The sequence below is a fragment of the Elephantulus edwardii genome, unplaced genomic scaffold (assembly GCF_000299155.1).
Source record: "Elephantulus edwardii isolate Elephantulus edwardi_28Jun2011 unplaced genomic scaffold, EleEdw1.0 scaffold00007, whole genome shotgun sequence".
Classification (NCBI taxonomy): Eukaryota; Metazoa; Chordata; class Mammalia; order Macroscelidea; family Macroscelididae; genus Elephantulus; species Elephantulus edwardii.
Window position 1 is genome coordinate 4,916,094 of NW_006399757.1, and position 11,818 is coordinate 4,927,911.

General features: G+C 37.2%; 1 protein-coding gene across 4 annotated transcripts in view; it reads right to left on the reverse strand.

The window, feature by feature from the left end:
• The window catches only part of ICA1 (islet cell autoantigen 1, 69kDa), a 211,433-nt gene that overhangs the window by 162,802 nt on the left and 36,813 nt on the right, over nucleotides 1–11,818 (reverse strand). For 2 of the 4 annotated variants that reach the window (XM_006880239.1, XM_006880240.1), the window contains exons 1-2: nucleotides 6,135–6,151; nucleotides 2,764–2,929 (exon numbers count right to left, since the gene is read on the reverse strand). In XM_006880239.1, the coding sequence (XP_006880301.1) occupies nucleotides 2,764–2,929; nucleotides 6,135–6,151 (183 nt within the window). Of the gene's footprint in view, nucleotides 1–2,763; nucleotides 2,930–6,134; nucleotides 6,238–11,818 lie in introns of those variants that run through there. The other 2 variants (XM_006880238.1, XM_006880237.1) reach the window with 2 other exon arrangements.

The window sequence follows — 11,818 nt, forward strand, 5'->3', positions numbered from 1 at the left end:
AAATAATAAAAATAGGGTAACTCTCCCAAGATCACTATAGCCACTAAGTGCTACACTTGTAATATTATCCCAATCCATCTGATGGGAGCACCACAGTCTCAAAAGCAGCCCATTCTAACACTCAAAACCCTCTCGCATTCCTTGCTATTGTGTTGTAATCAACCCTCAGCTGACCCTCCAATGGGTTTTTCCAGGCTGTAAATTGCACAGAAGGAGATTGGCCATCTTTCTCCCTGGGAGCCACCAGTAGATATGAACTGCCGGAGAGATCTGCCTTTGCGTTAGCGGCACAACTCCACACTGACTATAACACCATGAAAGTTACTCTTGTGTCTGGTTCTACTCTCAGAAGAACAAAATGAATCTGTGTTTCCTACACATGACAATCTCTCCTCTAACACTGACAACTAATGTATCTCCTTTTAACTCTCTGCCAGGACAATCATGACTTCCACCAACCTGGTCACTTTACTCTAAAAGTTGTTGTTTGTTTTAATGTCTTGAGCTCTTTATTTTATTCCCATTTAAAATCCACAAATTTCAGATGTGTAAAACTAAAGCCTAGAGATTAAGAAAAACATTTGGCAATAACATATCCAGCAAGAAACTAATCTCTAAAATTTTCTGAATACTTCAATACTTGAATCACAAATAGACAAAAGTCCAATTTAAAAAAAACTGAGAAGAGCACATGAAAAGATAGCTCACCAAAAGACATCTTAAGATGCTCAACAAACACATGAAGAAATGCATGCAATCATTACCTTTTAGGGAGATGTAAATAAAAATAAAACCTCAAAGAGAAAAAAGAACAATAACTTGGGAATAGAAATAACTATTTCATTCAGCAAACCTACTACAAGGTCTATATCCTAAAGAAATAAAAGCTGAGAACTAAAACTTTATTTACAACAGCAAACAGATGGAAACACTCTAGATACCCATCAACAGGTGCATGGATAAACAAACTATGGTCCATTCACAGAATGGAATATCAAACAACACTGAAGTATAGTGCCAAATTTGAGAAACACTGCATAATATTTATGAAATAGTTCCTTCATAAAAGACAAATATTGTATGAGTCTACTGTTATAAAAAAGCTAAGGAAAGATTTATACACAGAAAGAAACATCCTTTGGTGTTTAGCAGGGATGAGAGAATGAGGGGGAAGAGAGGAAAATCAATAACTAGATAGTCATTGCCATTGAGTCAGAACTGAATTATAGCTGTATGATTTTCCGGAGGCTGTACATTGCACAAGAGATTTCCTATTTTTCTATCATAGAGTTGATGGTAGATTTGAGCCCTCAAAGCCACACCACCTTTATCTTAGCAATACAACTCCCTACAGACTATGCCACCAAAGCTCTCTATCTAGACAACAGATATGTATTAGAGTAGTGATGGGAAAGACAATAAACAATAAGGGGTTTGTTAAAACAACGTCACTATAGAAAGGGAAGACATGGAAAGATGCACAAGAGACACAGACACCAAAGGAGACATCACAGGTACAATCCTACATTATCAGTAATGACAATCATTATTCTACAATTGGGCATATAAGTAGACAGGCAAGATGAACAGAGACAGGTGAAAGTGGCTATACCGATGACTATACACAGGTTTTTCAGACAGTTCGACATGGATATTTGCCTATGTTGTATATCCACGTATAAGACAGAGTCTATATGTGGCAAAGGTTTGTAACTTATTTTTGTTGTTGTTAAGTAATGTTGAGTCAAGTATGACTCATAGCGATCCTATGAACAATAGACCCGAACCCTGTCCTACGCTATGCCATCCTCACACTTCCTGACACAACAGAGCCCATTGTTGTTGTGTGCTGTCAAGTTGCCTGCGACCCTACGTACAGCAGCTCTGAAGCCTGTCCTGTCCTGAGCCAGTCTCACTGACTCTGACATACCAACCCCCATTGTCTTAATTTCTGTATCTATCTATCTCATTCAGGGTCTTCCTCTCCTGTGCTTTCCCTCTACCCTTGATGTCCTTCTCCAAACATTGGTCCTTCTTGCCCATATGTCCAAATTATGTGAGATGGAGCTTCAAAATCCTAGCCTCCAAGGAGAAACTTGGTTTCACCCTCTTCAAGACAAATATATTTGTTTTCTTGGTGGTCCATGGTATGTTTAAGACCACACCACAGCTCAAAGGTATCAATTCTTCTGTCATCCTTAGTCATTGTCCAGCTCTCTGATACCTAGCAAGTAATTGCAAAGATTATGGACTGGATCAGGCACATCTTAAGTCTCTAGACTGACATCACTCTTTTTCAGTGCTCCGGAGAGGTGCCCGACAATGGATTTACCTAATGCAATTCACCTTTTGATTACATTAAAATTTTCAGCAAATATTTATTGAAAATCTACCACATGGTGTGCATTCAAACTAAGTGCTTGAAAAACAAATTAGCTGAAGCATTAACTAGTGATTACATGACCATTTTAGATTTTAGAAAATATGCTGGGATATTTCCTCATTCTAGTGGGACAGTGCAGAAGAGGAAGACTCCGATGAGACGGATTGATAGGGCAGGTTTTGGAGCTGCTGTTCATAGGGTTGCTACAGGTGGCAGGCGACTCAATGGCACATAACAACAAGAAGACTTTTCTCATCAGTGAGTTTTCTGCAATATATTTTCAAATAAAAAATACACCTTTTCCTGTTGAGGTTAGTGACTATGGAAATCTTGACTCCAATAAGGCGGCATGCTGGGGCCGAGGGAGGTAACGTACTCACCTCTAGTTTTGCATCCAGGTCTGCGTCAGAAGCAACAACATGTTCATCTTCTTTCTTCCCTGTGGCTTTAATAAATGCCTGCTTTGTTTCCCAATACTTCTGTTGCATTTTATTTACAACTGATTTATCTTGAGCACAGCGATCATGTAAGTCCCAGGGATAACTGCTGAAGACAGTAAAGGGTTGCTTTACTTTTTACTTTCCTACAGACTGAGATATGTTAGTCTGAAAAGAATTTTATCTAAATATTCCTCAAGAGACACCTTCTTATATGGTCATTATACCAAGAACACAAGTTAACTCTAACTTGCTCTAAAACTTCAAAGTTAAAGAGAGGAAACTTAGAAGCTTTAGGAGAAGCTGAGAGCATAAACCTTGTGAAGGATTCTGGACAAAGACATTTCCGTGAGTCAGAGAAAGTCAGACACAGACACTCTCCTGTCCCTAGCACTCTAGGCGATATTTATGATGGCACAAAGGAGATAAGAGGCTGACAAAGAGCATGCTTAGATCTGATGCTAGAAACTGCAAATTCTTAAACAATTAAAACATAAGTAACTTTTCTGGAAAAAAGAAAAAACTCATACGCACGCGAGTCAAATGAAAACAGTATATAAAAGAAGGACTTGAATAAAAATTTAAAATTAAATAGAATTTATGAAAATAGATAATAGAAAATGCTAGCAAAAAGTTTATCATTTTAGGTATTCCTTCTTCTTGCTTTGTCTACATTTGCTTGTGATATAAAGTTACTGTCCCAAAGGCCCACATCAATTTCAAGCCTTTTCCTTCTGTAGACAATCCTTCTCTCCTCCTTTTACTCCATTCCAGTGTCATTCCAAATAAGCTAAACTGCATCCAAAAACATCAGTTGCTTTATACGAAAAAAAAAAAAAATGCAAGAAAAACTAAAAAAAAAAATACTTATCACAGAAGTACTTTTGCATGTAAGAACAGAAAGTGTACCATGGAGTTTCCAAAGGCATTTGTTAAGTGTATCACCAGGTCTTTCTTCCAAGGCCTCTCTGTGTGGACTTGAACTGCCAATCTTTTGATTAGTAGCTTATCATGTTAATGGTTTGCACAACCCAGAGACTCCTGAATTTTCATAGCCTCAAGATTTGATGATTCATATTCTTCCAGCTACAATTTATAATCATAAAATGACATATTTTCCTTAAAATGTCTTGGAAAATATTGAGATAACTTTCTAAATAATGGCTATCTTTGCAGCTATTTTTAGAGTAAGACTCTAAGAGACTTTCCCATTTAACTTTTTATCTATATTATCAAACAATTTTATTACGGGTTTACACTGGAAACTATGTAAAATATACCCTTGGGGGCTCCACTGCTAACTCAAAGACAACTCATCTCTCATGGTTCAAAAGTATAAAATGGACAATCTTATACTAGGCAATTTCCAGCTATGGAGATCAAATGAGTCCGTTATGAGTCAGTTCTAACTACACAGCAATAAGTGCTCAAGACGTACATTGAAAGTCTAGAAACTATAACCCAAAGTACTAACTTTGGCTATTTCAGGAGAATGGGACTCCCAAGAATGGAGACTGAGTAGACTTTTTTTTATTATATCCTTTTTCTTGTAGACTAATAGGAAAAAAAATAATTTTGAAAAATTAGGTAAGATTGGCTATGTAGTAATGTCAGGATGTTGTAGTTGTTGTTTGGATCCGTCAAGTCGTAGACGACTCTTAACGACCCTATGAACGAACAGCTGAGCACTGGTCGTACAGTTTCCAGAGTTTCCAGAGGCAAACCATTTTGGAAGTGGATGTCGCTCCTGTCAGGATACTAGGTTTAAAAGAGCTAAGAGTCATGCCAAAAGCCATTCAGAACTAAAACTCAGGCTTCCAAAGCCTTGTGCAAGGAACCCTGATGGTAGAGTGATTAAGCACTCAGAAGCTAAGTCATTGGTTGGCAGTTCAAACCTACCAGTGGCTTTGTAATAGAAAGACTTGGTGATCTGGTCCTGTAGAGATTACAGCATAGAAAACCTGATGGCACAGTTCTACCTTGTCCTACAGGGGTAGAGGAAATAGACCAACAGCCCACCACCACCAAATCCTGATCCAGTTTTCATTTCAATGTGCCATGCAACTCATGAATTTTTAGAAAGCTTTGAAAAGGGAGGGTGAACAAGAAAGAGAAGAGTACACTTCTGAGGGCACGCCATTCTGTTGAACCTGCCGCCTGGATATGGCATTCAGTATAAAGGACAGGAAAGAGCCATCCACTGTCATAATAAGGCAAGAAGGAAAGCTTTTTCAAAAAGAAACCTTCCAGCAACTCTTAAAAAACTGTCAAATGGAATTATTCGGGAAAATGAAATCCCTTAGCTATTTATTAATTACCTTTAAGAACTCATTACACTTTAGCACATGCAAAAATTCTTTTGAAGTTTAACATGTTATAGTATAGAAGACAGGCCTGGATGAAAGGAGAAGGATTAAAAAGTACGTTTCTTATTTTAATAATTGTATATTTGAAAATGAAAACATGAGTCACATTTTTTCCCCAAGATATACTTTGTAGAAAGCAGACAATCTTTGTTTCATTGGTCATTGGTTTTTAAAGTTTAGAAGTAATGCTTGAATTTCTAAAAGGCTTAGTATATATTGCAGGCATATAGCTGACAGAAGGCAGTGCCATATAATCACAATGGTTTCACTTAGCATCATAGAGTACTTCCAGTCATGACTGGTTCTTTAGTGTTCAAGAAGGCTTAATACCATAGCTACAAAATTATAAGTCTGAGTATAGCTTATAAGTATCTGCTATTATATAGCTGTCAAACACAAAATTAGAGCTCTACAGCTAAAAAAAGATGAAAGATTCATTACTAATTACATTAAAGTTGGTGATAAACACTGTCCCCCCCAATATGTCTCCTAATAGCATAAACCCATTAAGAAAGAATTCGTGACATTTTTGGCACTTAGTTTTCATGCTACATTTAGTAGGGATATTAAAGCTGATTATACTCAACACAGAGACATCATGTTGGGAAAGGTAGGGGGTCAAGGAAAGAGAGAACAACCGTCGAAAAAAATGGACTGGCACAGTGATTACCACAAGGAGCCTGAGCAGGGCAGAGATAATGAGGATGGCACAGGCTAGGGCAAAGCTCAGAGCCGTTGTTCAAAGGGTCGCTATGAGTCACAGATGACTTGCTGGCACCTAACACAGGAACATACCCAGCACTGATTAGAAAGGAGCTAACAGGTTCTCTTATTGCTAATGTGTCTCTTGATTTTCCATTTTATGGACACTGAGCACTTAATACATTTTTTTTTGTTTAGTAAAATTGTTCCATTTAAAAAAAAAAAATAAACCTGCAAAATACTTACCATTTGTGTCCTGACATGTTTTTCCTTCTTCTTTTTCTACAGCTGATGATTTGGGAAGAAGGGACAGAGGAAAAGCATGGGAGGATAAGTTATATTATAACCTGAAATAAAACAAATATTTAACAGTTACATACTATATTATAATCACACATTAATTTGACGGTTTTTATAAAATCTAAGTAACTTTTAGTTCAACTTGACCATAATCGATGCTGATGAGAAAGGAGCCAAACACTATTAAAAAGTAACATTGTTCAGAAACGTGGAGCATAGTTTAGCTGGACAATACAAAATTTAACCCAACCCACTACTGTCCATTTGATTCTAACTCAGATAATCTAATCTTATAGTACAGGATAGAAGAGCCTCATACCGTTCGTTCCCAAGGCTTCAAATCTTTATGGAAGCAGATTGCCATATCTGGAGAGGCTAGTGGGTTTTCTGTGTCAACTTTTCAGTTAGCCACTGAATGTTTTAGTTAACCATTTTTCTACTAGGACTCCTAAACTGGGGGTAACATTGAAACAAAATATCTCAATTAGATAACAGGGAGAGTGTGGATGGGAACTGCAGTTGTAAAAGGTACTATATAGATCAGAGAGGATTTCAGGCAGTGAATTACCCTCTCTTTCTCTTGAGCAGTGCACTCACACACCACAGGAAGTCTTCTGGCCTGCCTGAGAACAAGAGAGGACTCCTGGCAGGGTGAGTTGCCCTCCTCTCCCCTGGAGTGGTAAGCTCTCCTGCTGAGGGAAGTCATCCTGTCAGCACCAGGACCACTGAGGGCTTCATGCAGGATAAGCTGCCCTCCTATGTGGAGGGGTTAACACTCCAGCCAACGTGAGTTTTCCCTGCCAGTCCCAAGACCATAGAGAACTACAGGCAGCCTATACCCAGCATTAGGAGACAGGTAAATGATGAATGCTGACCGCAAAGATTTAAGGAGGAAAGGGCTCTGAGCAGCATTCCTGGGATGGAAGTATTCCGGAGCCCTCCTAGCTTCCCTCAGGCTCTGCCATGGTGGAAGTGGCCCCTTACACTCAGCCTCATAAGACACAGGTACACCATAAGCAAGACCCACTAAGCCTTGGGGAAGCAAGGATTCCAGGTAGCATTTCTGGGACTTTTCCAGCTACCATCAGAATTTTTGTCTGTTTACAGGAGAAATAATCCCTCCTCACTTCATTCAATTCATATAATACTAAGGAAGAAGCAGGCAAGATCAAACACTATAAAAAAGCAAAATAAGCCTTCTCCTAAAAATCCAGACCAAATTGAAGACCCAATGAATACCACAGAAATAGGGAGGTAAAAGAAAAATGTCAACAAGGAGTTTCAAGAACCAGTTCTGAAGAAATTATGGAAATGATGGAAGAGTTAAAGCAGTAAGAGCAACAAGAAACTAAAAAATATTAATAAGACAGAGAGGATACAACCAACCTAGTGCCAGAAACAAAAGAAATGCATGGAATACAATCCAAAATATCAAAAGTGAAATGGCAGAAATTGACAACATGATGGAGGCACAGAAAAGCAGAACAGAAGAGATGGAACAGAGAATCAGCAAGACAGAAGACAAGAACCTTGAGGAGAATTTACAACAAGAAGAAGAAAGGGAGAAGATAGAAGAAAAATGAAGAAAACATTAGAATCATGTAGGATGACATAAAATGAAACAATATACATGTGAATGGTAGTCCAGAACAGGAATAACAAAATGAAAAAGCACAGAGAAAATTCTGGAAGAGATGTTAGAAGAAAACATGCTGGTATCATGGAAAATGAGGAAATGCAAATACTCAGAGCTTTGTCAACACCAAACAGACAAGACCTCAAAATAAAAACATCCAGATATATCATTGTCAAATTGCCCAAAATCAAACACATTGATAAAATAGTAAAATCAATGTGAGAAAAACAAAGAGTCACTTCCAAAGGAGAACCAATTAGATATAGCTGTGGCACAATGCAAGAAAGAAAACAATGGGATGATATATTTAGAAAGCTGAAAGAAAACAATTGCCAGTCAAGAAGGATCCTTTACCCAGCAAAGTTGCCCATCAATTATGTAGGAGAAATAAGGTCATTTGTAAAAAGCCAGAACTTAAGGAATTCGTGAAAACAAGACCAACTCTACAAGAAATACTAAGGGAAATAAAATCCTGCACAGAGAGACAACAGAGGAAAGTGGATGGACCAAAGTAACCAGCAACAACAGAAAAAAGAATGTACCAAAAAGGCAATGATAAAACCTAGTCTATCAATAATCACACTCAATGTGAATGGTTTAAAAGTACCAATTAAGAGAAAAAAGTAGCAGAATGGATGAAATAAACCAAAATGTTTCAATATGTTGCCTAAAAGAGAGATATTTAAGAAAGAGGTGAAAGATATATATATCTATATCTATATATTTTTTTTTTAACAAAGGGGGAAAAAATAGACCAAGCAAATGGCATCTAATCCATAAGAGCTAGAGTAGAGTGGATGAAAACCAGTAAGAAATAACAAAGGACAATACACTAATTAAAGAGGACATACCCTAAATAAATATCCACTGCTCAATGGAGGCAAGGATTCTGAAGCTTAGTCTGACATACTTTGGACATGTTGCAAGGCTGGATCAGTCCTTGGAGAAGGATGTCATGCTTGGGAGAGTGGAGAGAGCACTGAAGAGGAAGATCCTCGATGAGAAGGATGGATTCAATTACTGGGGTAATGGGGATAAGTGTGTAAGAGACATTAAAACTGGCACAGGATAGAGCAGGGTTTAGGACTGTTGTACATAGGGTCGCTATGAGTTGCAGGTGACTCGACAGCACATAACAACAATAACAACAACAACACATGCTAGAACTACAAAATACATGGAATTGTTAACAGACTTGAAGAAGAAAATAGACAGTACCACAATAATAGTAGTTGTTGTATACCCTTGAGTCAGAACTGACTCATAGTCCAATAGGTTTTAAGAAGCAGTGAGCTGCATGGAAATGGATGACCCATCTTTATCCCATGGAGTGGGTGGTGGATTCAAACTCTGTGCCTTTGAATTGACAACACAATTCCTTACCACTAGGCCACCAAAACTTCCTACAATAGTAGTTGGAGATTTCAAGACAATCCTCTCACCAAAGAACAGATAAATTTAAAACAAACAAACAAACAAAAAAACCACTACAAACTCAACAAGATGTGAAAAACTAAGCTATACAATCAGCCAACTTGACCTCATAGATATATTCAGGGTATGTTACCCAACAAAAACTCAATTTACTTTCCTCTCAAGTGCACACAGTACATTATCCAGAGCTGACCAAATATTATGACACAAAGTAAGTCTCAACAAATTTAAAAAAACCTGAAACAATACCAAGTATCTTCTGAGACCAAAATGTTAGAAAGATAGAAATTAACAAGAGAGAAAAGGAACACCCTTGTGGAATCTAAATTAACATTCTACTTTAGCACTACTGGGTTATAGAAGAAGTAAAAACTGAAATTACAAAGTTCCTTGAAATGAATGAAAATGCAGCATATAAAAAACTCTGGAACACAACTAAGACAGTCCTCACAGGGAAGTTTATAGCATAAGAAGACATATTAAAAAAAAAAAAAAAGAAGAAGAGCAAAACAAACTACTTGATACTTTCAGTAAATAAAAAAACAACAAAAAACAAACAAACAAACAAAAAAACAAAAACCCCAGCAAACTAATTCCACAACCTCTAGAAGAAAGGAAATAATAAGGATCAGGGTTGAAATAAATGGAATAGAAAACAAAAACAATTGAAATCATCAACAAAACCAAGAGTTGGTTCTTTGAAAAGGTTAATAAAAGAGACAAACCATGAGCAAACTTAACAAAATAAAAGAAAGAAAAGACACAATTAGAATAAGACATGAGAGTGGTAACATCACAACAAAGCTGGCCAAAATTAAATTGTTAACATCAGAATTTTATGAAAAGCTAGAGTCTGATAAATTTGAAAACCTAAAGAAAATAGATAAATTCTTAGAAACTACAAAATTTCCAAATAGACATAAGAGAATTAGACAAACCAATTACAAAAGAAGAAATTGAGCAAGTCATAAAAAGTCTCCTTCAAAAAAAAATATCCTGGTCCAGATGGCTTCAAAGGTGAATTCTACCAAACATTCAGAGTTGAACCATCAACAATTCTACTTAAATTATTTCAAAGAATACTATCTGAAGAAAGCCGAAGGATCCACATCTTACACCATACACAAAAATTAACTCAAGATGGATCAGAGATCTGGGAGTAAAACCTAAAACCATGAAGTTCATCAGAGACAAACTGGGATCAAGCTTAGAAGTCCTAGTTTACAGTATAAAGAGGACGTAAAATACAGCCAGAACTGCTCAGTCAGGAGAGAATAAAATTGATGAATGGCACCTTCTGAAGCTTTAATCCCTGTGTGCATGAAAAAAACATTTTCCAGTAGACTGAAAAGAAAACCTACTGACTAAGGAAAAACATTTGGTAATACAATCTCAGACAAGGGTCTCCTATCAAAAGTTTAGCTGGAGATAGAATGATTGATTTTTGCACAATCAATGACTTATTCATTGCAAACACTTTTTTTTTTAAATTTAGTTTATTTTTCATTTCAATGAACATCTACAGAGATTTTGGAATTCCATTCATTCATTGTTGCACACTTCTGCCCGCACAAACCCCTCCCCCCTCCCCCCCACCCCCGCAAACACTTTTTTAAGAGACATAACGCAGGTTATACACATGGATCTCACCTGAGGGTATGCATAGGAATCAGATGGATTACATCTGTGGAAAGAATCGCTGGAAGAACTCAATATCAGCTGTGAAAACTAGGCCCGGAACTGATTGTGAAACAGACCACCAACTACTCATATGCAAGTTCAAGCTGAAGCTGAGGAAAATTAAACCAAATCTATAAGAACCAAATTACGACTTTGAGTCTATCCCACCTGAATTTCAGAACCATCTCAAGAACAGGTTTGAGGCCTTGAACACTAATGAGCGAAGACCAAATAAGTTGTGGGAGGATATCAAGGGTATCATTTAAGAAGAGTGCAAACGTTCATTACAAAGACAGAAGAGGGAGAAAACACCAAAATGGATGTCAGAAGAAACTCTGAATATTGCACTGGAACACAGAGAACCAAAGCACAAGGAAGAATTCAAGATACTAAAGAGCTGAACAGAAGATTTCAGAAGGCAGCACAGGATGACAAAGTAAAATATTACAATGAAATGTGCAAGGAGCTGGAGTCAGAACTCGCTCAGCATTTCTTAAACTCAAGGAACTGAAGAACAAATTCAAACCTCAAGTTGTTATAATCAAGGATGCTTTAAGAAGAATATTAAATGATCCAGGAAGTATTAAAAGAAGATGGAAAGAATATACTGAGTCATAGTATCGAAAAGAATTGGCAGACACAGAAGAATTTAATGAAACAACATATGAGCAAGAGCCTATGGTAATGAAGGAAGAAGTTCAAGCTGCTTTGAAGAAAATAGCAAAAAATAAGGCCCCAGGAATAGATGGTATACCCAGTTGACATATTTCAGCTAACAAATGCTGCCCTGGACATGTTCACTAAGTTGTGTCAAGAAATCTGGAGAACAACCACTTGGCCAACTGACTGGAAGAGATCTATATTTGTTCCCATTCCAAAG